The sequence below is a fragment of the Xyrauchen texanus genome, chromosome 42, assembly GCF_025860055.1.
Source record: "Xyrauchen texanus isolate HMW12.3.18 chromosome 42, RBS_HiC_50CHRs, whole genome shotgun sequence".
Lineage (NCBI taxonomy): Eukaryota > Metazoa > Chordata > Actinopteri > Cypriniformes > Catostomidae > Xyrauchen > Xyrauchen texanus.
In genome coordinates this window covers 15,282,345-15,309,600 of record NC_068317.1, presented here as the reverse complement: position 1 = coordinate 15,309,600, position 27,256 = coordinate 15,282,345, and the positions used below count along the sequence as shown (strand labels likewise).

At 38.7% G+C, this 27,256-nt stretch overlaps 1 protein-coding gene across 5 annotated transcripts in view; it reads right to left on the bottom strand.

Moving 5' to 3' along the window:
- Window positions 1-406: 406 nt before the first annotated feature.
- Window positions 407-27,256, bottom strand: part of stau2 (staufen double-stranded RNA binding protein 2) — a 136,770-nt gene continuing 109,920 nt past the window's right edge. For 2 of the 5 annotated variants that reach the window (XM_052114456.1, XM_052114457.1), the window contains exons 14-15: window positions 5,168-5,274; window positions 407-1,589 (exon numbers count right to left, since the gene is read on the bottom strand). In XM_052114456.1, coding sequence (XP_051970416.1) covers window positions 1,496-1,589; window positions 5,168-5,274 — 201 coding nt within the window. In that variant the 3' untranslated portion in view covers window positions 407-1,495. The remainder of the gene's footprint in view (window positions 1,590-5,167; window positions 5,275-27,256) is intronic. The other 3 variants (XM_052114458.1, XM_052114459.1, XM_052114460.1) reach the window with 2 other exon arrangements.

The window sequence follows — 27,256 nt, the reverse complement described above, 5'->3', positions numbered from 1 at the left end:
AAGTCTCATGGGTGATGGTTCACGTGTTACTGAGCCTTGATGTTCCTTTAGCTTGGACACAGCACTACACAATATGCTTGAGCAAATCGTCTGTGGTTTTTAATTCACACCCATGTGCTGCCAGCAAAATATGAAACCCGTTGTTTAGCTACAAAGAACACATAATAATTCTGAACATATTCAGTTTTTTAGGTAGATGAAACACATTACATACAGAGGGGTCCAAAAATCGAAGACCAGATTGAACATCTGGGATATTATGTTTTCAATTTCATTTCAAATTTGGTGTGCTGATAGTGTAATTTGTAATGACATTTTTTTTTATAAAATGAGAAATGCAAATGCATTTTCACTGTCATCTCACCGCACATAAATTCACTCGTCAGGAGAAAAAATGACAACACACAACACAGGTTTCAACATGAACTGATGTGATTTTACTGCATTTTAGGTAACCAACATGTCTTTTGTTACATTGCAGATCTTCAGGGATAGAAAAACACTCTTCTAGTGATTTACCTTTGACAGGTCAAGTTATTGTTCTTTCTACGACTCAATCGTTTTGAAAAGAGAGCTTGTCCATCGATTACAGACCCTCAGAATGCAGTCCTTAAAAGCACTCAGTTGATGTATTGAGTCAATACAACACACAACATGGGTGTAGATGTGCTGGACAAAACTGATGGAGAAGGAAACAATCATCAAACAGGAATTTGCTAGAGGCACAAATCGACAGGATCTTGTATTTCTGTCACGCAATTCTATCCTCAAAAAACGTTTTAGAAGGCAAGAGGGTTGTTTGTTCGATTTGGACACCTTAGATTAGCTGTATCATGGGTGATGATATGCTGTTTACCTCTAGCATCAATTTTGTCCATTTACACTCATAGTTTTTGTTTTCCTCCGGGTATGATTATTCTACAAGTCATATATATCCATATAGATAGATGAATGCTTTATGTCAGCATGTACGGTAAGCTGGGTGACTATATATGAAGACAACATCTACGACTTCACAGCACTGGCATTGGTTAATCCTTAAATACTCAAGCATTGTTATTTATAGATTAAAGAGAAAAGGAAAATAATATAACCCACCAAAATAAGATACACAACTTTGTTTGCCCCCAATAATGCATTTCTTTTCTATTAATGGCATGCTATAAGCCTGTTTTAAACCATATCACTAGGAGACAAGGTGAAAATAATATTCAAACATCTATCAAATGGGGAAATTCTACACCGTTACTGAAGTTTCCCTTGTTTTTCAAACGGTACCATGCATTATCTTTTTTTCCTTTTTTTTATATTAGCTTGCTTGTGCTTTTTAAGTAACTCTAGAGTAAATAAATGTTGTGTTCAGATAGTGTTGTCTTCACATAGACTCAAGAAAATTTTTAGTTGTCATGGGACACATCCACCATATTGCATGTTGACATGTGTAGAAGGATGCAGTGGCGGTCATGGGGGCTCTAGGGGGGAGGGGGGTCAGTTCCTAGAGGACAGCCTTTGAATCCTTGCAGTCCTGAGCAATGGTTCCTGAGTTAGTCGGTTTACTGTCTGTCTTCTCAGCCAGACGTTTCGCTTGTCTACAAGACAAACAGGTGGAAATTAAGGTTAAACAGGATCAATCATTGCCTTAAAAAGTAATATTGTTCAAATTGACCCTTCATATAAAATCTGACAAGGTCAGTGGGCCTCATTTTCTAACTGTTTATATGCACGTATATTGCCGTGAAACCTGTCAAAGGTGTTTTATGCAAAAATCATAATTCGTGAATAAGTTTGCACTTATTCAAATCAAAGGTAAAATCACGCTACTTTATTTAGAATACTCTGGATTCATTAACATTAGGAAAAAAAGGAAGAAAAGTCTGGTGGATAATCATTTCCTTTCCATTTCTTAAGAAATACCAGAACCAAATGATTTTCATGACTTCTACGGTTCTCGAAAGTGCATTCTTCCGCAGTGAACAGAACACTACACTAAAATACTCTGTCACGCATTACTGTTCAGCAGCGGCTGAATCTGCAGGGCGAAACGAAGCTCAACCAGTGTAGACTGATTCCCGAATGAATGACTCAAATAAGCTGGTTGTTTTGAATCTACAGCACAAAAACATACACCGCTACCTCCTGAATGCATGACACTTACCAGCTGGGAAATTTTCATGAATCAAAATACTTACTGAAGTCACTCATAAATCAGAGTAATTACTAACTAGATGTTCATATGACCTAGTTAATGTGTAGTTAAATACACAGATTATGATTTTTGTTAAAATAATTATTTTATAATAAATAAAAAATGTAATCTTAGTAAACACCTTCTGCAAGAATCTGTTTAAATACAGCATGAAATGATTGTCATATGATAAAAGACTGTTGAGGACACTAGGCCCCAAATACAATAAGAATTACATTTCTTATTTCCAAATGTCTTCCATACAAGTAATAATTAATCATGAATGAAATTGTGAAGGAACTGGAATCGTTAAATTCCTTACCATTCCCATCCTTACACTGACGTCTGGCTGAGTGGATGCAACATCATGCAAACACAATAGTTCTGGATCCAAAAGCCATCGTAGAATAGCGCTATTCAGTCAGCCAAGATTCATTTATTTTGAAAGTGAAAGTGCCTGATAATGAATACAAGTATGAAGACAAGACCAATGCAGCGAGGTTCAGGGGATACAATCTTAATGAAATTTCCCTCCCTTCGGCCCCTTCCACTGTGACCTAGATGGGCTGTTGAAATGGGCAGTTTTTCCTCTTTGTTCAGTGCTATCACATAACCACGCCGAAGAACTGAAGCCACTGTAAATAAACATTTCTTTAACCTTTTCCTGCGGCACACCTACTATGAAAATATTCTTGAATGGGTTGGTGTGATTTCCGTTTTGGTGTGTCTATCATTTCCATTCTCATATTTCATTCTCCAGCACCCTGTTCATCACAGATAAATGACAGCGATTCACTTTTCCCACAGCAACCCCTCTGATCACAGCTGGATAAAGATCATGCAAGAGAACGCTCTGTCGTAGCAACACATGTAGTTGAGTGGTATATGGAAATGACAATGAGCCTTTCAACTGGGGGAGGACAGACTGAGGAAATGGACAATACCACTGAAGGAAAATTCAGAACACAACTATAGTATGAAAGTGATAAGCTCAGGCAGTGTAAGGTACGAGTATGTGTTTGTAATCCTGTTTGGCATTAAGTGAAAACAGTGGAGGGGGGGGGGGGGGTAATTTTGTTTTATGAGTACACTAGCATATAGATGACATGAAAGCTAACAGACAGAGTAAAAGCCACAAAACTTCATAGGGTCTTTAAGAGTAGCCAGGGGCATAGCAACCAATATAATATTTAAACTGTGTTTATAATAACACAATCTATGACAATGATCTCAAGGACCAATTATTCAAACAGTGTTTGGGAGTTGTTTTTTGAAATAAAATCCTATTTACTTATGCAAGGGACAAATCTTGCTAACATCATTATTTTTCAGAGCTATATTCATAACATTTGATGATGTTACAATTAATCCTGTTTAATGGCAATGCACAAATCGGGCCAATATTGGCTTCAATTATGCTAACTCTGTGAGGAACAACACATGGCAAGCATTTCAAGGGCCCTAACATGATGATCTGTAAATATTGAAATGGAAAAAGTATAAATCATGTCCACTTGGTTAAATGATCTTGAGGCTCTCATAAGAGTTTATTTACAGTTGAAGTCAGAAGTTTACATACACCTTAGACAAATACATTTAAACTTTGTTTTTCAAAATTCCTGGCATTTAATCATAGAAAACATTCCCTGTCTTTGGTCAGTTAGGATCACTACTTTATTTTAAGAATGCGAAATGTAAGAATAATAGTAGAGATTATTATTATGAGCTTTCTTTTATAATGATTTATTTCAGCTTTTATTACTTTCATCACATTCCCAGTGGGTCAGAAGTTTACATACAATTTGTAAGTATTTGGTAGCATTGCCTTTAAATCATTTAACTTGGGCCAAACATGTTGGGTAGCCTTCGACAAGCTTCTCACAATAAGTTGCTGGAATTTTGGCCCACCAGTTCTTCACACCCCACAACATGATGCTGCCATCCCCATGCTTCACGGGATGGTGTTCTTCGGCTTGCAAGCCTCACCCTTTTTCCTTCAAACATAACTATGGCCATTATGACCAAAAATTTTAATTTTTGTTCCATCACACCAGAGGAAATTTCTCTAAAATGTAAGATCTTTGTCCCCATGTACACTTGCAAACTGTATTCTTTATTTTTTTATGGCGGTTTTGGAGCAGTGGCTTTTTCCTTTGCTGAGTAACCTTTCACGTTATGTCAATATAGAACTCATTTTACTGTGGATATAGATACTTGTCTACCTGTTTCCTCCAGCATCACAAGGTCCTCTGCTATTGTTCTTGGATTGATTTGCACTTTTCACACCAAACTACGTTGATCTCTAAGAGACCGAATACGCATTCATGAGCAGTATGATGTCTGCGTGATTCCATGGTGTTTATACTTGTGTACTACTGTTTGTACTGATGAACGTGGTATCTTCAGGCATTTGGAAATTGCTCCCAAGGCTGAACCAGACAAATTGTTGATTTTCCCATGATATCAAGCGAAGAGGCACAGAGTTTGAAGGTAGGCCTTAAAATACATCCATAGGTACACCTCCAATTCAGTACACATCCAATTCAGTACACCTTCTATCAGAAGCTAATACGCTAATTGTCTAAAGGCTTGACATCATTTTCTGGAATTTTCCAAGCTGTTTAAAGGCACAGTTAACTTGTGTATGCTTCTGACCCACTGGAATTGTGATATAGTCAAGTAAAAGTGAAACAATCTGTCTAAAAACAATTGTTGGAAAAATGACTCGTGCCATGCACAAAATAAATGTCCTAAATGAATTGCCAAAACTATAGTTTGATAATATTAAATCAGTGGAGTGGTTAAAAAATGAGTTTTAATGACAGCTGTAGAAGGCAATGGCTACCCAGACTGCCTTAAAGCACTTCTGCCATTTAATGTGTATAACACATCACCAAGACATAATGGATCATTTAAGGTCAGTGAGTCATTCACATATGTGATCCTCTCTAAAATGGAGGTGATAGGTGTGGGTGTACTTACAGTTCTGTGTGCACATACATGTCACATGATCCATTTTCTACCTTGATTGGTCCGTCCACCGGGTCCAGTCCTTGTTCTGACAGCTGTTTCAAGGCACTCAGAGCAGCCTGTGTGAGTTAGGGAAACATATGGCTTTGAGTGAGGGAACATAACCTACATCAGCTGCTTTTTTAAACAACACTTAGAATCAGAAACCCGAGACTGACAGGATGCTTTCTGCTGCCAGTGTTTTGTTTGGCTCCCTCCAACTCTCTGTTTATCTAACGTTTATCTAATGTTAACAGGACAATATTTTCAGCGTAGCATTTCCTCCAACCGATGAGTGGGATTTTGCATTGCCGCTTGGCCACGCTATGAGCTGATATGCAATAAAATAGAAATAAATCAACTCTGAGGACATAGTGTGCTGAAACAATAACGTCTGATAACTTAAGTGTAACTGATATACAGTTTTCCTGTAAAGTAATTGAGTCCATAGGAAGTAGAACTAATGAGAGAAGTATGTTTGAAACAAAGAATTTGAAATGATTCTGAAACCTGTACTTTAACAAAACTAAAACGTCTGTCTTTAATTATTAGACTGCTAAAGTAACATTAAGTGCTACGCCTTAAGCGCAGCGCTATGCAAAATGTCATACGCACATGGACATGGCCATGAAACAAGCATGTGCTAAGTCTGGGCACAAGTGTGTTGGAGAAAAAGAGTGCACAAAGCGCTAATGGGCTGGTTCAAGTGCAATGTAATTCGGAAGTTCTTCTCTGGTTAATGCACCATTCACATCATTTTATATCTTCGTTCCCTGCCAAGCAACATCCATATGAATGACGACAGTCCATTCATAAGAGTTTTGTAATGCATCCCTGCTCTGTGACTGCATTATTGCCTGCGCAGCTCTGAACCGAGATGTATGTCGGCCCGCTCATGCCTAACCTGATTGAAATATGCTTTGCTTCACTCCTATTGTTTTGTAATGTACATTTCTTCTATGTTTCACTGTTTAATGTTTTATGTTCAATTTCTGTACAGCTTCTTTGAGCTATGGAAAGGCATATACAAAATAAACCTTTTTTTTTTTTTTCATTATTAATAACGTTGATCTATTGACATACAAATAATGGCCCAAATAGGGATTAAAACCGTTCAAGGAACGAAAAATTTTAAATAACGAAAATCTTTGCTGAAGGTAAACGAAAATGGGAACAAAGTTATTTTCAATTGGAGTGAAAACATTATATTTAAATGCTGGTAACCAGTCATAACTGGTTAATTTCGTTCCGATTATGTTTTACATGAAACCAAAGGCCAAAGGGTTTATCATTGTAAATACAGATTTGATGCTGCCATGTTTTGACTGAGAAGCAGATCTGTAATTAAAATAAACATTTTACTTAACTGTTAATTAACTGTATGCTTGTTATGCTTTTTATGCTGATAAATTTACCACACAGGAAAATATCTAATTGCTTATTTTCGCTTATTTTGGTAAGGCAAATGGCGAATTTTGTGCTTGCTTTTCCAGACAAAGGTTGCAGACCAGAGTACTGTAATTTTAAAACGTTATTAATCGTTCTTTTATTTTGTTCTAACCAGTTACCATTCGGAAAGTATGGCTAGTATTAAAAGTGTTTTATAACTCTTCAATATCATCTGCTGGTGGTATACCAAACAATAAATGCAGGAATTGTGATTAGACTTTGTGCCGAGAATAGATGTGCTTCTCAATCTTCTTTGTGCAATGGCCACTTCATTTGCATAGAATGAACCCACAGTTTGCACACATGTACCAAGAGATAGCGCAAACACTGGAATGAAAATTACACTTAGAATTAGCACTCTCACAAAGGAAAAATTAGTAGCGCACAATCCTTGCATTTAGCACTGTGCCTAGCATGGTCACGAAAATAGAGCCCCACAAGTGAAGTGTTTAACAATTTAAAATACATTCTCTTATCCTTATTTTATGTGCTGAGACAACTATAAGTATGCTATGACTTGGCATGGTGTGTAAATACTGTGATGCTTTCAAAACAGCCTACATATCAGTTTGGCTCCACCAATAGTATACGTTGTGGGCTGGGCTAGAATTTGGGAAATCGTTCTTTTTCCAATTCCATTTATTAAGAAATATTCTATTGCATCAAAGCCCATGTTGAATTTTTTTTTTTTTTCATGGAATCAAACTAGCCTTAAATGAAAAAAAAAAAAAAAATGAACAAACGAAAACCTATCATTACATGATATTTCAGATTCAGTGTGTTGGACTTTATTGACCCGTTTCAGTGATGTCACTTTTCCCCACTGCCGCCATATTTGTGACTAGCGGGAGGAAACAATGGCAGTGAATGGAACACCCCAAAAATGCTTTTGATTCATGCCAAGTCCCAAGAAATGTTCATACAGGTCTGAAGACAGCACAAATATTACCAAATTAAACTTTCACGGACATATAAAGATATTTTATCCACGATTCATCAATGGATGCAGGCGAGTCTGATGTATGACCGGTGTCTCTAAAGCCCTTTCAGCAGGCCCAAATCAAATGACTATGATTGAAAGTCATGGCTCAACAGAGAGTTAGAGCACAAAATGGAGAGAGAGAGAAAACGAGAAAATAGAGAATGAGAGAGTTTGGTGGGGAGGGGGTGCAGGGGAGACCCTCACAGTGACAGACGAGGGTTGAGACTTGGCAGATTGGCCTGGTTGTCGGGCTGATGTTCTCTCTCCAGCATCCTGCCAATGAGCACCAGATGTGCTGTATGGGCTGTAAGAACCATGACATATTTCTCACAGCTGACAGCCTATTCCCTCTGAACCCAACCCAGCCTTAAAAAAAAAAAAACACTCATGGTGGACTGGACTCACACCACACACAGATATGTGTGCATTCCTAACCCTGATTATTAAGTATTAGTCCGAATCAAACAACTGCTGCTAGTTGTGTTGTATCTACAGTACTGTAAATGCATGTGTATCTAAGATAGAAGAAGTTAATGTTTCTCATAAGTGTGGGCAAAGGCCACCCCAGCACCCCCTTGATCCAGCCCTGGTATGATGTCAGCTCGCCTTGGTTTCACACAGATGTCCTAGTAGGTGAAGTTCTTCACATTAACTATGAATATGTTCTACAAAGTTTGACAATCAGAAAGTGTCCAAATAATTTGTCTTGATTTTGAAAATTAATCTATTTTAGGATCTAAAACATAAACTTGTTTTTTTAAATAGTTAGCTTGAAAAGTGCACCTGTGCCATCTTTTGTTTTTGTAATTAAAATGTTTTATTGATTCATAGAAAATAACACAACAGAGAAAAACACAACACATACACAACAAATCAACATTTAACTTTTAACCCTCACTAATATCCCTCCCCCAGCCCCACCCAACACCCCTGTGGTCACATAAAATCACTCACACACACACACACACACACACACACACACACACACACACACACACACACACAATAAATAAAATACATAAAAAACATGCATAATTAAACTAAACTTCTCTCTCCTCATCCCTTCCCCGAGAGTCCCCCAAAACTGCCAAATACCTATCCCGCTTCATGAAAAACAAGTCCCCCAACCCCAGCCTTCTACCTGTCATCACCTCAAAAGACACCACCCTCCCCACCTCCGCACACCACTACGGAAATGGTGGTGCTCCGTCTGACTTCCAACCCCATAAAATAATTTGTCTGCCAATCATCATGCTAGTCAGAACCCAATTTTGTATATATTTGTCCCCCAAATGTGTAACTGCCCCAATGCCCAAAATACAAAGTCTGGGGCAAAGTAAAATTTAATGCCCAAAAAGTCACAAACAATTCTGAACATTTAACCAAAAATGTTGGATCTTAACACATCCCCAAAAGACATGGGTGTGTCTTTAAGACCAAGCCTATATAATCTAGAGGGGGTCCAATAAAATCTATGTAAAATCTTAAATTGCATAAAGCGGACTTTACATTTTTTTTAATCCCAGTCCACACTCCTTCCTCCAATCCCAAGTTCAAATCTTTCTCCCATAATCTCTTTATAGAAGTTAAAGATCCATCCCCAAGACTCTGAATTACCAGGGAGTAATACACTGATGCCTCATGAACTTTTCCAAAAGCAGTAATCACCTCTCCCAAAGTATCTGCCGCTTTAGGGGAGTGTGTGCAACTCCCAAAAACAGTAAAGAGCAATAGAAAACCAGGTAGGGGCTCTTTCAGGTGGAAGTGACCAATGAGCCAAATGCCTGAGACCGAACGCATAATAATAATAAAACAAAATCTTGGGTAGGCCTAGCCCACCTTTGTCAATCGGCCTATGTAATTTGTTAAAATGTAGACTGGGATGTTTACCATTCCAAATGAAGGACTTCGCTATGCTATCAAATTACTTGAAATAAGAGAGGGGGACATCAATAGGGAGTGACTATAGCAGGTAGTGCCTCAATAAATGTAATGAAGCCCCCCTGTCCACATCGCTTGAAAACCTTTTTATTAAAGGGTCAAAATTAACTAACTCAGACAAATTTGTTGGGAATAAAATACCAAAATACCTAATACCCGGTTTGGGCCACTGGTAGGTGCCCGGCTGGAAGGCCGTTACTGGACAGTACGCTGTCAGACCCAAAGCTTCAGATTTAGACCAATTGACTTTGTATCCTGAGAACTTGGAAAAGGAATTAATAATTCTGTGGAGGCAAGGCATAGATCTAGTCAGAGACAAATAATAAAATATAATCTGCGTAAAGCAGAAGCTTATGTGTAACACCTCCCGCGATCACCCCTGGAAAATCATCCTCCTTTCTTATCATGGCTGATAACGGTTCCAGGGCAAGACAGAACAATAATGGGGAAAGAGGGCAACCCTGCCGAGTGCCCCTATTCAGACTAAAATAATCTGAAATGAATATATTTTTGTACTGCTGCTATACAGGGTGTCTATTAAGTAACTGAATCCAACCAATAAATGTACTCCTGAACCCGTATATGTCCAAAATCTTAAAAAGATAATCTCATTCTACCATATCAAATGCTTTTCGGCATCAAGTGAGATGGCAGCGACCGGAGACTGATCGTTAGCTACTGACCACATGATATTGATGAAACACCTAATGTTATCAGAAGAGCTACAGCCCCAAATAAACCCCACCTGATTTAAATGTATAAGAGATGTCCTAACTTTACTTAATCCGTTAGCCAAAGGTTTTGACAAAATGTTTACATCTAGCTGGATCAGGGAAATTGGACGGTAACTTTTACATTCGCTTGGATCTTTGTCGTTTTTATGAATCAGACTGATCCGGGCTTGTGTCATGGTTGGGGGAAGCTTTCCATTCTTTAATTATTCTGTTTAAACTTCTAACAAAAGTGGAGCCAATTCTGTAGCATAACATCTAAAAAATTCAGTGGCCCCAGAGCCTTGCCTGTAGGTAATGTCTTAGTTACCTCGTCAAGCTCCTCCAAGGTTATCTCAGAATCAAGAAAATGTTTTTGCTCAGTCGTCAATTAAGGGAGTTCTAATGGTTCCACAATGTTTCTAATATCCTCATCAGTAGATGAAGACGTGGAACAATAAAGATCAAGATAGAACTCTTTAAAGCAGGAGTCACCAACCAGTAGATCGCGATCGACATGTCGATCTTTGAGATTTTCCTGTAGATCGTGAAAATAATATTAAAACAGCTTCAGCCCCCCTAAACTTCTGCCTAGCCCCCCTAAAAATGTGTGATTAAGTGTAGGCTACACAAATTCGTGTTCGCACAGTGTTGTTATAATCAGATTCAGCGCGTTCTTCATCTTCAATCTGCAGCGGCGCAGAGCTGAGCGCACGTCAACAGAGGACAGGCTGTGTGTGTGGCTGTGTTCATCTGAGCCTCATTGGTCTGCCACTGCTCGTCAATGTCAGAATATTTGAGATGACCAATCAAATCAAAGTAGGCAGGCTTTATGTGCGCAGACGCTGCAGAGCGCGGGAGTTTTAGCCAAGTTACAGACAGCTAACATGGCTGAGGCTCCGCTAAAGAAGCCGCGAACCTATTATTTTCATCCAGAATGGGAAGAACAGTTCATTTGTACGTTAAAGACAAGTGTATATGTATGTTATGCCGGCAAATACAAGCACTGGCTAAAAGAGGAAATCTGGAGCGGCACCACAATGCTAACCATCCGACCTTTAGGGACAGCTATCCACAGACAGTATTCAATCACAGGCATCGCACTGACTTGAGTGAACATTACTGCAAACGTTTTGCCTGTTGGTATTGTGAAAGTGATGCTGCATAAAATGGACTAGACCTGCTTTTAGTTTAATTTACTGGGGAAGTTATTGCCATTAATCTGCTTTCTTAAATGATACAAAGTAAATAACAAACATACATGAAGCAATATCATAAGCTTCACAATTAACTGTTATTAATGGCACTACATATGATCTGCTCATTACAAAATGTGTTGATTTTTTTCCCACTATGAACAAAATAACCTTATCTACATAATTCATAAATGCTGTTCATTATTAGTTCATGATACCTAATGCATTAATTAATTTTAAAGTTCCCTCTTATCACCTAATTTTTCAAAGGCCCTACCTACATAATTCTATAAAGTAAATAGAAAATAGGCCACATTCCTTTCCTATTTGTATTCATATGAATTTAATGCAACTTAAAATTGATGTTGTGATGTAAAGTTCTTAAAGCAATAGCTACGACCTGTTTAATACACCAGTTACAGTCTGCCTAAATAAAAGGCCTCAAGTTGGAAGTATTTTGGCTTTCTTTCTCTAGATTCATTAGGTAGATCTTGTCTTTAATCAGGGCTGAGGTCAGGGATCTTGGGCTCAAAAAGGTTGGTGACCACTGCTTTAAAGGTATTATTGATATCAATGGCCGTGACAAAAATGGTAGAAAAAGACACTCTTTGGTTTATATATCTAGCCAATAGCTTCCCTGCTTTGTCCCCCAACTCAAATTATGACTGTCTTGAACTGAATAACCAACACTCCACTTTCCATGACAAAATAGTATTATATCTGTATTTCAATCTGGTCAGTTCTCTGAGGCCATCAGATAACAATCCTTCTTTTTAAGGGGTGCTCCAACCCATTCACATTCCAAGTTAATAAAGATAACCCACTCATATTAACATTTGACATTTTGATGAAATAGAAAAAATAAATTGGGTGTCAAAAACAAGATTATACAGATCACATTCCAACATTAGTGCAACAATCAAACCCCTAACTTACCCCAGGAACCAAACAAACTAAAAATAAAATGTGCGCATTAATCCCGTGCACAACAGAGCCAACAGGCGTCGATCCCTCTAAACTCAAAAGGTCCATGTACACCTAAGAGAGCCCCCGCGACAACTTTGCCATCGAATTGCTCAAATACGGTGCTTCAAATTTTGTGAGGCAAAATTACATAACAGAAAATACTGTGTAAAACCAACCCCAGCCAATAGGCAGAATAAACACAAAGAACGTGTAGATTAATTCACAGAACTGTCTCGAAGATGTGTTCCTACACAAAACAAATTCCAGTCGATATAAAGCCATTCAGTTTCCTCGGACAGACAAACAAGTGGTTCAGTAAGCCGGCTGTTTAAGAGTGCCGCAGATGACGTAATCATTCCAACGTACCGAAAAAATACTCAACAAAACAAACTCCAGCCAACAGGAGGCATAAGCACAAAGAACTAACTGATTCATCCACAACTGTCCCAAAGCAGTGGTATTCCACAAAACAAACTCTAGCCTCTAGGTGGAACCAGCATAAAAAGAAACAAAACAGGCGTCCCGGTTCAAATTCACTCAGAGGCCACATAAAAAAGACATTATGACTTACTCAGTCAACTTTATAAAAGACATAATTTGTGTGGGCATGTAGATATTTTGCGGCCATCCTTAGTATCAATTTCAATCTGACCGTGAACTACAGTGTAAACGCAATCTTCTGTCCATGCAAAAGTTTCTTGAAGGAGTGTTATTCCACAAAACAAACTCTAGCCACTAGGCGGAACCAACACAAACAGAAACAAAAATGCCGCCCAGCTAACTCAGACATCCAAGAGTAAGTACAGCGAGTTAATCCACTCTGGAGATACATGAGAAACACCAAACGGCTTACTCATCCATTGAAGTTTCTATGAAGGACAGAGCTTGCTTAAGACATGTAAATACTTTGCATCCATCCTTAGTATCTATTCTCAGTTTGGCTGGAAACAGCAGTGCAAAAGCAATCTTCCGTTGATGTAAGAGTTTCTTACATTCCTTGAATCGATCGTGTTTCTCTCTTGTCGAATTCGCAAAGTCCGGGAACAAGAAAATATTGTGAGTCTTCCAAGAAATCTTTCCTTTGCTCCTCGCCATGCACAAAACAAGATATTTATCGGAATTATCTCAGAAATTTTACCATAATTGATTGGGGCCTGTCCCCCTCAGCAGATATGCGAGCCGGGTCCCTGTGAGCTCCCTTGATTTCCAGCTTATGGCCTGTCATGTCAAGCAGACTCAGGAAGAGCTTGTCTAGGAAAGTCACCATATCTCTGCCTCCTTCATGGTCAGGAATTCCAACAATCCGTTATTTCAATCCGTAATTTCGTTGGCTCCTATTTTTCAAATATTCCAGTTTTACCACAATGCTTTTCACGTCTATTTTGGTTGCTAGCAGATTAGCAGACAATTCCCTTTCCAATGACTTAAGATAATCGATCTGTTTCACAACATCTGCCACTCTTGTAACCAACTCGGAGAATTTTGTTTCCATCTGTGTAATCAATCTACGTATTACAGCGAGATCCTCCAAGTCAACAGCAACCTTCGTCAGCATCACAGACATGTTGGACAGTTGACGCTGGATTTCTCCTGCATCACCGTTCAAACCAAGTCCCTGGTCCGCAGGCCCATCAGAGGTTTCAGCTTGAGCACGTAAGTGTCTTTTAATGTCTCCAGGGCATGAGGATTTTGACTTCTTTGTGATATTTACCTCAAAGAACAAATAAGTAGCTGGGTGTATTGAATCTCACCGGATTATATCATGAAATATATAATAAATAATTTTAAAACTAGCAAAGTGCGTTTACACGTCTGCTCCTCGCATGGCATCACATGACCTCCCACCTGTGCCATCTTTAAAATAAATGCCAACTGGTTTGGTATTTTGTTATCTAATGCAAAAACATTAATGTTTTTCAATTGTGTTTTAATTGTCTAAATACAATTGATGCCACTGCATAAACAGGGCAAGCTCAAAACTAACCAAATAATCTTGCAGACCCTTAATGAAAACCTGCACCTATTTGACTTAACACCCTTAAGAATGGTCCATCAAGTGCTAAAGGTGAAGATAAGTGGAGATGAGCAGGCCACAGCACAGGAAATGAATACAGTACATGCCTCGCATCTGATCTTATATCCACTTACAGTATATCTGTAAAGTCTGTAAAAGTAAAGTCAAGCTGTTGCAGCCAATGCTATATATATTTAACAGAAGTACAGACATGCCACACCACAAATATGTGTCCATTTAAGGAGCACTCTGGGGTATCTGTGTATGGAATGTCTCAAGTTGTGAAATCTTTGGGAAAAAAATGTGTGCTTATCTATCATGGAAAATACTGCGCGGCTACATTCTATTACCAAGCGCATGCATGTAAAATCCCAGGGACGCTTAGGCTGGTTGTAAATTAGGTTTAAATTAAATTTGTTTTGATGATTGATGACAAGTGTGCACAAGGCTCAGTAAGGAGGATATTTTTCAGCCAGGAAATTGTTCAATAGTCCAGACAATAATTTAGAGGTATTTTGAGATTTTCCTGGTAATGTACAGTTCTCAGGACTGCAATGAAAGAGCGTCCACCACAATGACTTCCTGAATGCTGTATAAATCATCTGTAGGCAAACTTCATACTCTGCACTTGGATTTCAACATGCATTTAAATTACTTCAGGGAACATAGGCATGTTATAGAAATGAATAATGGAAGGAGAACGAAAACAACACCAGTCTCAGACAAACATTCAAAGTCCCTTATAAATCACACAAAAAAAGTGCACCTTACAAAAATATCAAATGCTCTATTCCATTTCACATCTATAAATTCAATTAAAAACATTCTTTGCAACTAAATTTACTGACATTAATGGTGTGCATAAACAGACTTGTTTCTTAAGCAATACGCCACTACAGGCTATTCTAAAATGTATATGACAAAAGAAATTAATGTTGGATAAGCAGCTACAATTATTATAAAAATTACAGAATACATTTTTCCACAAAGAAAGTTTATTTGCCTTACGGTAGGCTTTTTACATGGCAAGTTGGCACATTCAAGACCCTGTGAATTTGCTTGATGAGCACAGATTTCCTGATTAACGTATTTTCTGTTGAAATAAGAAGTTTGGGCGGACCATTTCGAGGGACAGGCCTCCTTTTTATTAAGCAGCCGAAGGGCTTTAGTTTCGCCACAGTTGGTCAGTTGCAGGTGGCATTGGGGAAGGGACATTATCATTCTAGAGAGAATTTGACTGGACAAAAATCTTTGTAGTGCAAGATGAATCTTCTATATGTTTAATTTGTTTTCACAAAAGAGATGATACATTTTAAATAAAAATATCTGCTAAAAGGGACTTTTGTCAATATTTAGGAGAACACTAGCATATATAATTAGGTGTATAGTATATTGTATATTGTGTTGTGAAACAAGACGTGTAAACTGTATTATGTGAAAATTAGATGTTTATTGTCATTCAGCTATGTTGCTTGGAACAGCACCCAAGACTGATTTATATATGATTTGATTTATTGATGTGACTTATTGATGACAGCTAACACACATGGACTAAAAGCCAGTAAACTCTATATTAAATTTTTCTTTAACATGGAATGTCTTTAATATAGAATGTGTAGTCACTAGGGCTGGGTTTTGATACAGATTTCCTGATTTGATTCTGATCCACAAGCTCTCGATTCCAGGTATATTTCAGTTATGATGTCCATTTTGCTTACAGATAAAAGAAAGTAGTTCTGCGAGTATCACTGAAGTGTTTTGGTTTAGCACACATTACAAGAATTGAGTCGCATGGCTTTTTTACTATGTGTGATTAGTAAAGATGCTGACTACCACCCCTGGAGTCATGAATTTGAATCCAGGGCATGCTGAGTGACTCCAGCCAGGTCTCCTAAGCAACCTGGGGTAACCTCCTCGTGGTCGCTATAATGTGGTTCTCACTCTCGGTGGGGCATGTGGTGTGTTGTGTGTGGATGCCGTGGAGAATTGCGTGAAGCCTCCATACGCGCTATGTCTCCGCAGTAACACGCTCAACAAGCCACGAGATAATTGCGAGGATTGACTGTCTTGGACCAAGGCAACTGAGTTTCGTCCTCTGTCACCCGGATCGAGACGAGTCACTACATCACCACGAGGACTTAAGAGCGCATTGGCAATTGGGCTGAATTTGGGGAGAAAAGGAGAGAGAGGAAAAAATAAATTTTTCTATTTGTTGTTTTTGTAAAGATTAGAAAAGATATTAAAAAGAGTCATTATTCAAAGACAAATGGATTGCACGGATCTCGTCGTTGGACACACATTACACAGAAAGAGTCAAACCAAACATTTACTCTTTAACACACAGTGAAAGAATCTCAATGCTGAACTTATTCGCCAATATACTACTCAATCACTGGTGAAATCAGAAAATTTACCAGCCAATGGCTAATCGAAGGCATTATTGAGTGCATAGTGCAACATTTTGTCACATTGTAGAGAGTTGCTGCATAGAGTAAAAGATTGAGCTTGGGATTTAAGAATCGATATGCATCTGAAAAGCAATATCTTTAATCAGGTCATAGTTTTTGTCACTTTATAAAAACTTTTAATGTGGCTCATCCAATCAAAATTAAGAGCCAGGACTGTACATTTTAATTAATTAGATTTAAGACTTGAGCATGCAGCTTGGACCTTAGATTGATTCTAAAGCAGATGCCTTTACGTTACAAGGCTTATAATTCAGCCTCTGCTGTGGCCAATAAATTGCAATCACAATGGTGATTACTGGTGTTGTGTGTGAATGTGTGTGTGTGCCATTACCGTCTGAGTAAATAAGCAGCATCTGCTTTTGCACTGCCAGACAAAGACAATGAATCAAAGGGGAAGACAGGCTCATGATAAAAGCCTGGCAGCCCATCACCAAACAGCAGGCTCAAAGATAAATTCCCGACTATCTATTGTAAAAACAGTCAATTACATCACTATTTTTCTAATGAGATAGGGTGAGCCTGCCGAAGCAGAGATGGGCTGATACGTATCAACAGGGGTGAAATATGCTTAGTCTATCCCCACAACCTGGAAGTGGTCAATCTCTGTCATTGAAAGCATCAGATCAGAAGTGCTGCCCAGGGACCCTTTATGACACCCTCCTCTCTCCCCTACTTTAGATAACACACCACCACTCAGTAAAGGCATTAGTATGCAAAATTGCTAAATCTCAACAAGCGCTACTTTGCAGGTTGCATATCTCAATGCGCTGTTGGATTCAAACGAGGGAGAAAAAACTAATGTGGAATGTGTCAGGGCTAAATATCTTGGTTTGGACTAAAAGGCAGGAGAGGAAGACAAACTGAGAACTTTGTCAAAGGACAGTGAGGAGTAATTTTTTTTATGCTGCTTTAATGGTTTCCCTGATTGCATTTTCATTTCCTTCACTGCCTTGGCTAAACAGTGGCGCTTTCCCCCAGAGACGGCCTTCATGCCTCAGAGGCCAATTTGCAGATGGGAGGGAGGTGATGGATCAACAGGTCGAGCACCTCTATCGACCTGCCTCACAGGGGGGATAACATGGAACAACAAGGATAACATGGAAGCCTTCAAACTGAAGTGGAGAGAAACTGACAGCCAATCACTCATGGGCACGGAGCGTAAAAGAAAGCACTAACTAAACTGTTCACACTCTCCTTGCAGTGGGTCCCTGTAGCAAAGACATTAATCGTGGAAATCACTAAGAATCAATTGCAGGTGATAGCTGCGTTTAATTAAAAAAAAAAAAAAAAAAAAAAAGAAAAACGAAAAAACACAGATTGCATCGATTTAGCACTCAATTCGCTAAAGGGAATTATGCAAATCATGTAATGCCGCAATCACAGACACAAAATTAGGGCTGAACACGATTTGGCAAGACAATTCTGCACACTACAGGCCAGTTTTGAGTACTAAATTGTGGAAGATGCAGCAGACAAACTGTGATCTAACATACTTTGATGCGAATGTACAGCATCGCTCCGCCACTGTGATCCAGACACCTGAATTGGCTTTTATAACGCTATTCTTGAACATTTGATAACCATTTCATAAATTACTGCTGCCATGATCACAAGAAAGTTTACAAAAACATTCCTTTTAATCAAATTTTAAAGTTTTTCTCCTGCTTTCAGTAATATGGCAACATTAAGTGCATCACACCAATAGCACCGTCGTTCATGAACATTTAAAAAATGAGCCTCAGTTTAGTGCATATTTTCTCCCATCAATTTATAGTAGATTGCGAACAGGGCTCAAACTCACATTGCCCACATGAGAACAATGGCTCAATGCCTGTGTGCTAACAGCTAAGCCGTGACACCAATGGCAGTGAGATTTAAATGCAGTGAGTGAGTATTTTTCCCCATTAACTGATAGCAGATTGTGAACAGGACTCGAAGTCACATTGTACACATGAGCACCACAGCTCAACACTTGTGAGCAAACCGCTAGATAACGGCACCAATGACAGTGAGAATTAAGTGGTACGAGTGCCTTATATTCTAAGGTTTTAAGTTCTATCATGACTGCGGGAACATTTGCGAGATGGGTGTAGCTTCTTTGTTAGACCTGATCATCTCCTGTTTGTACTGGGTAGAAATAAAGTCCTGGGCTTAAGCGCTCCTCTGGTCGTGAGATTTTTTCCCATGGTCCGGCACAGCTTCCCACCTAAGCTCATCTACTGTCCAATCCAAGAGCATCAGTCCCGACCCCTTGCTGGCCTTTGATCACAATTTCATAATTTGTTTGTTCTGCCACCTCATTTCTATGAGACGTGCTGCTGAAGACACAGCCCATTTAGTCCTCCATTAAGTACTGAAGATGAGGAACCGCTCACAGCGTCTCTGGCAGCACTATAAACAGGCCCACAATCTGAAATGCTATCAAACACTCTGCAGGTGTACACACAGACACAAAGTCTTTCTCCGTCTAATGCAACCACAAATGCTCTGTGCAGGGCAATGCCAGTGGGCTTTTTCTCAACTGTCCAACAGATGGGTTTCTGAGTCATCCAAACTTGTGTGAGTGAATAGAAACACAAATCCTTCTCTTTGCTTTATTTATTACACAATTTTATAGGCTGTTGACATCAAAAGAAACAGAGGGGCTTTCTCATCAATTCGCTAATGCCAAAGGATCAGAGCTAAAAGGAAGGATTAAAATATAACTCGAGGCAGTGAGGTTGCGCCATTTCTCATTTCTCTAGACTAAACAATTTTTTACAGCTTGCAAGTATGGGGAGATGGAAAAAAACACTTTTGCAGTTTAAAGAAATGGTTTACTGAAAACGAAATTCTGTTTTAGTTTGTTCACCCTTAATTTGTTTTTAAACCTGTATCATTTCCTTTCATTAGTAAAACAGATTGAGACACTCGAAGAATGTACTGGACACTCTTTTCCATGCAATTGCAAAATATGGAGCTTTAAAATTTAAGAAAAGCCTCATAAAATGGCTCAAATGACTCGTGTGCTATATTTAAAATCTTCCGAATCAATATGATAGGTTTGTTTGAGAGTTTAATTTAAAGAATTTAAGTTTTTTTTTTTATTCACTGAAAATAATTAATTGTTCTTTTGAGTCAGATCTTCTCAATAAAATGGCTCATTAGGTTCACAAAAAGGTCTGAAAGATTTGTTGACAAATCGAACATTGCTACTTCACCTTTGGTCCAATTGCTTTTGCATCCTTTTCGAAGCTTGAACACTCCAGTCCCCATTCATAGCAATTTCTTGGAAAAGAACGACAAATACAAGGTTCATAATTTCTCCTTTTGTGTTCCATTGAAGAAAGTCATGCAGGGTTGAACTAAATTAAGGTGTGTTAATTAGCAAATTTACATGAATGGGATAACTATTCCTTTAAATTTGTGAAATCACTTTTATGAGAGATTTGGGACATTGGTAAAAGGGTTGTTCCCGTTTTTAAAAGGGGTATATAAGCCCATGCAGCCCCTGCCCCTCCACAGCGCGATGGTAACGTGAGAGGCCGGTGGAAAGAATATCCCACAGAAAGCCCACCATTCTCCCAACATCAAAGCTCTGGAGACAACTCACAGTAACATTCCTGCCTCTCGTTTGGAAAGTTTTGGCGGCACTGTGCCCAAAGCACCCAGAGAGGAGAGGCTCCCAGTCCTACACCACCTATATTTCACATCCATAAATTCTAAAACAGGCCGGATATCAGATTCAGAGCAGATGAGCGCCATTTCAAATGAGCCACTCTGGAAGCAGGACATACCAGAGGCCTCGACTCAATGAGCTGTGAAATCACACATAAAGAAGAAACCAACAGGAGGGAGATGTGGAATTTCAGTCGCTTATCAAATCCAGCTTCCAGACTCTTTTCCCGACACTTCTGTAGGCCCATCAATGAGAGAAGTCACATATCCTTCTCCAGACAAGAAAAAAAAAAAAGAGACCCTCTCTCTCTGTCTAGACTCTGTGTGTCATTGAAGCGATAATGGTCTTTGGTGAAAATGGCAAGTGATAAACGCTCCACACATTCACAATTTATTGCCACTTATCAACACGTTCTAAACTCGCGTCTGCTGGGCTCCAAGCTAATTGTAAAAACGTCATGTGCACACTGCACAGGGTGGAAGCATTAAATGTTTTCAGTGCTTGGAGAGCTGAAACCTGCTCCCTGTTATGTGAATAGAGAACATGGCTAAAATAAAAAGCACCCCTGCTTCCCCTCCATCTCTACATTTCATACAAACACATGCCATTAACCCCAATTGTTGATTTTGGATTATCTAATCAGGCAGGAAAGGAAAAGAACAAGAGGGTTAAGTGTGAGGAATCATTAGAAATAAAGTTCATCATGATGGTGGATTGGTGCTTTGGGTGGCAAAGTCTGCAAACCACATCACAGCAAAGGCCTTTGGGGTGATGTCTGCTCTTTTTATGTTAAAGTCAACATGAAACAGCATTCACAACCCATTTTACATCCATTATGTGACATATTTCTGAGTTAAACATAATATTCAACAAAAGCACATGTGGGGATGGACTTAATTGAATTGATTGGATAGTGAAAAGTGGGAATTCTATACTAAAAGTTTGCTTAAGTGCCTAAATAGCTATTGGTTAAAATGATCAAATAACTTACAATGCCTAGGTGACATCCATCCATCTATCTATCTGTCTATCTATCTATATTATGAATTACATTATAAATATATAACATTTCTATTTAAAAAATCATTTTGTTAAACACTACACAATTAAATTTGATGAAATTTTATTATGAAATTGAAATGTGTATATCTTAATAGGCTAAAGTTATATGGAATTGTTAATGTGGAATAACAATGAATAGTACTTCTAAATCATTTCGACCTATAATATTTTTTTTTACATTAAAAGTTGTAGACATTAGTTAATGCATTATGAACTAACATGAACAATGAACAAAAGTATATTTATAAATTAACATTAAGTTTAATAAATGCTGTTAAAATATGTTTCATTGTTAGTTCATAATACCCAACTCATTTACTATTGTTAACAAATTCAACCTTATCTAACTAAATATTGCTTCACACAATACAGGCTTATGCAACATATTGCACAATGACAAATACATTTTAAAAATGGAGATGATAATTTATGGACTCTAGGGGGAAGAAAAATAAATCATATCTAATGTTTCTGAATTATATAACTAATCCTACAAAACACACCTGCCTGTTATTCAAGGTAGCAAACTGTTTAAAACAAGGTCAAGACATCTGCTCAGGAGTAATCAAAATTCCAGATTCTGCCTTCTCGTGGAACGTGTCCAGAATGCAGGTCAACAATTGCCTGACCTCCCTGGGTAAAAATGCAGCAGCATGTCATGCGTCATTAGGACCGGAGAGGGCTGCTTTATCTGTTCGTCATTCGGACAGCGTGGATGGCACCTCCCATGACAAAATACAAACCACATGGGAGAGGTGCAGGGTACCGCATTCCTCAAAATTTGAACGAGCCAGCTTGGAACAGGCACCACCAGTAAATCAGGTCTAGATTCATACTATTAATCAAAGAGAACAGTTATGTGATCACACTATGATTCCGAGTAACAAACTGTAAATTTGGAAAAACACATTTATCTAGAGTAATAAGTCATAGTCATATGCTAGTAGTGCCTATGCTTGCTTTATCTTATCTAGGACAGCCTTACTGGATGGGTTAATATTTTTTCAAAAATAAAATACAAAATATATTTTTTTAAGTTTGCATGATCCATATATTGGTTCTTTAATTGCCTAATGGTTAAAAAACTAAGTGAAAATAAAATGTAAAGAATGAGAATGAACTGTTTACATTATGTCCATTTTAAGACAGTAGAGCCAGATGTAGAAAGTGTAATTCCAAGCAATTTCAAGTGTAAAGTGCAAACAATATATAAAAATAATATACACATGCAAACAGATCTGCAAAATATAAGCAGATTTACACAGTGTGAAGAAATATTCCACAGATTAAAACATTTTGAAGCTACAAAAAAAATAAAAAAATTTTCAATTTAATTACAATAATTTAAGACATGTCCATATCAGTTGCAATCATTATATCAAACCAAGTGGCATTTACTTCAAAGAAAGCTGGCAGAAGCATTCTCAAGTTTTTTAGGTTTTAAATTATGACAATATAGACATACTATTCAAAATGAACATGAAAAGTAATTTTGACAGTTTCCACTTGTCAAATTTAGTACCATTCCTACATTCACTAAAAGATTTGGACTGTTTGAAAACTGTATGACCAGATAGTTAAAAGTCATCTAAAAATGGCTAGAAAAGTCTGAGAAAGTCTTACATTATTTGCTTGCAGATGCCACTTGGTTTGATAACATGTTATAGAATAAAAAGACATTTATACATTTTTAAGAGTCCAAATACTACTTGGGGCCCACTGTATTTATTTCATTATTTGAGGATCCATTCAGCACTTAGGGTGTAAACTTTATGATCTTCAAGGGATGTATCACAATAGAGATGCTGTAAATTAAACATGGAATCATGAGATAAGTCTTCCGCTGACATCATTCACAGTTTAACTTTCTATGATAGAGGGATGTCACCATGGAAAAAGGATTCCCTTCCTCTGCTGGAAGCATCTATTAACACCTCGCTCTCACACACAGACTCAAATCCAGCCCACATAAGTTGCCTGAAGCATAAGGCAAATCTGTGGTTGGACACTATATGGTGAGCTTTCCCTCACAGCCCTTTATTTCACTCACCATCTACAGATTTCATCATACTGAATATCGAGCCCGGAAAACAATGAATATAGAGGAAGACGGGTCAGCTGTGAAGATAGCAGATGCAAATGGAGGTTTGCTTATCAGCCTTTAGCTGTCATGTCAATGCATACTTAGTGGAAAAGTCCTTTATATCATGAGCTTAACAGTGATGAAAGTGTGGTTTAGTGTGGGCGTGTAATAACTTCCATGTAATTTGCATAAATAATAAACTGACCAGTACGATTGCAGCCCCTGTGTCCACTGTAGGTCATTCAGTGTTTGCTTTGGGTTTTAAAGGAAAAGTTCAATCAAAAATGAGAGAACTCATTTGGATTTAGAACAGCGCTACACTTAAAGAGTACAACAGAAAATACGCTGCTCAAAAAAAATTAAGGGAACACTTAAATCACACATCAGATCTCGATGAACAAAATATATTGAAGATCAAAATCTTTACTGTACATTGTGTAATTCGTTGAGAACAAAATGACATAACAACGGTCAATGGAAACCAAAATCACCAACCAAAACTCACACCAAAAATCAAAGTAAACAAATTAAATCACAGGCTGTTCCAACATGCGTGAATTTCATCACGGCAACTCTTAATGTGACTCAGTAGTGTGTATGGCCCCCACGTGCCTGTATGCACTCCTGACAACATGCTATTGATGACATGGCAGATGGTGTAGGATCTTCTCCCAGACCTGGATCAGGGCATCAGTGAGCTCTTGGACAGTCTGTGGCGCTACTTCACAGCGACGGATGCGCCGATAAATAACGTCCCAAATGTTCTCAATTGGATTCAGGTCTGGGAAACGTGAGGGCCAGTCAATCAATGCTTTCGTCATCCAGGAACTGCCTACACACTCTGGCCACATGAGGCCAGGCATTGTCCTGCACCAGGAGGACGAGGCCAGGCATTGTCCTGCACCAGGAGGAACCCAGGGCCCACTGCAGCAGCATAAGGTCTGATGATGGTTCTGAGGATTTCATCCCGGTACCTAACAACAGTCAGGGTACCGTTGGCTAGCACGTCGAGGTCTGTGCGACCCTCCAAGGATATGCTTCCCCAGATCATCACTGACCCACCACCAAACCAGTCATGCTGGATGATGTTGCAGGCAGATGTGCCATCCTGGAGAAGCTGGATGGCACATCTGGAAGACTACCTGTGCAACCTGAATGGGCTGCAGGTACTGCCTCATGCTACCAGTAGTGACAAGGACACTAGCAAAAAACAAAACTAGAGAAGAATCTGTCAAGAAGGATAAGGAGAGTGCAATTGACTGTGGCCACCATCTGCAAAACCATTCCCTTTTTGGGGATTGTCCTGATTTTGCCTCTCCATTGCACCTGTTGTCAATATCATTTGCACCAAAACAGGTGACATTGATTCACAATCGCTTAGGCTTCCTAACTGGACAGATTGATATCCCTGAAGTTTAATTGACTTAGTGTTATACTGTGAAGATTACATGTTCCCTTAATTTTTTTTTTTGAGCAGTGTATTAAAGAAATTAAAGAAATATTACAGACAAAAGGGGTGAGGCAGATTAAAATAAATCTGCTATGTTTTCCCTTTTGCATGCATCCCCACATCCGAATACACTCACATTGCATGCCAAAAGCAGTATGCCAGATGAATAGGGTGTCCGAGCCCTCTGTATTCATAAAAAAAGTAGGCGAGAAACATCCTATGTCATACTACATTCGACAAGATTCCTGTCGGACAGCTCTTTTTGACACCTTGAGGGTTGGGTAACAATTCACCCATATTTTTATCCTGACTTCAATGTATATTTTGTTGTTTTGATTAGATATTCAAGTGTTCTGAATAGAGGCGAGGGCAACCAAAGGAAAATGTGACAATATGGAAATGTGCCCTGGTGAAATATACATATACAAAACTGATCATCTGGTCAATATAGGCTATGAAAAGCTTAATTTTGTTAATATTTAATATAGAGCATTGTGATAGCCAAGTCTCTGTCATTTCAAATTAAGAGTCCCCAATGTGGGCTTGTTTATAGTTAAAGGTCCCTTGTTATACAACAGATCTTAATTTATTCTGGTTATTACTGGGATTTTGGTTGCACAATAAACTACATCTGGGATTTTATTCATTTTGGACTCTTGCAGACTTCTATGTCTGTGCCTGTCATAGTAAGGAAAGAAAAAGAAAATCCTGTAAAATTCTAGTAAATTCTAGTAGAAATCCAAGTAGATTTCAAAACTTCGGATGAGTAATTGGTTATCTGCCTTTCCGACCACCTTAGTTATTGTTATCTGCAAAATCCACTATCAGTCGACCTCTGATATTCAGGTCACGGAACAATGTCCACATACCTGTATTAAGTATGTCCGGGAATAGTGCTCAACTGCATAACTAATAACTTACATTATTAACAGCTGAGAAGTACGTTGTTCATCAAATGCAGTACATACTCTAACAGTCCGCGAATATGGACACAGCCCGTGCCTCACTGCAAAGTGTCATATATTTGGGTCATTTTCCAGAGAACATACTGAAGTCTGAAGTATATGCATGTAGCTTAGACATCAAGTGTCAATGGTCTCACAATCTTTATCTTTAAGGAACAGAAAGTCCGGAAAGGAAAGAAAAAAAGTGTGTGTGTGTGTGCATGCAAGTCATAGTACCCAAATCCTGTAACTGGAGAATGTTTGCAGTCAGACAGCGTTTTACACCCTTCTGTCCCGATATGCCTCCCACCCCCACCTTCACTTCCGCACTCCCCATAGCTGCCTCAGAGGAAGCTTTAACCAGTCCATATACAAATGGGACACACCAATAAAACGCTCAAATGCATGGTGTAATGAACAGGGCCCATCCCTGATGGCGTGCAAGATTCCCCATTACTCAAACCCACCGGGTTCAGACCCCCGGACGGACGCCCCCTCTCCATCTGCATCTCTCTCCAAATACACCGCTCCAAGCTCATTACAGAAATGACTGCAGCTTTCTCCCTCAAAACGTTGGCTAATTTGTTGGGGAAAAACTTGACCCTGTTGCCAGGGAAACATGCGGCACAATCAAGTGACGTTTCATCATTGAGATATGTTTACAAAAAACAATACATTCTGGATTGCTTGTATCAAAGGGGCTGGGCACTCAAGGGATGTGACGTAGTTCAAATCCTGGCACTTTTGGATGTGTGTGCTTTTGGAATTGATGAATGTACAGCATGTGCCTGATTGGAATATAAGTTTAAGGGACGCATATGTATTGCAGAGCATTCGCACGGTGCACGGTGTCGAGGGAAGAGAACAGTGTATTTGTAATGCAATCTTCATTGGTGATGTCAGACACTCTGATGGCATAAGGGAATTTTAGACATATTCAAAGAATGTGAAAGGGATAGTTTCACCAGAAAATGACAATTCTGTCATAATTTATTCAACCCCATGTAGTTCCAAATCCCTTTGCCTGAGGCAAAGGGATTAAAGAAATACCAATGTATTTCCATGGGACACAAGGAAAGAGATGGGTATATGTTTGACTGGTAGTATTTAACAGGACATTTTGTACCTAACTGTGACAG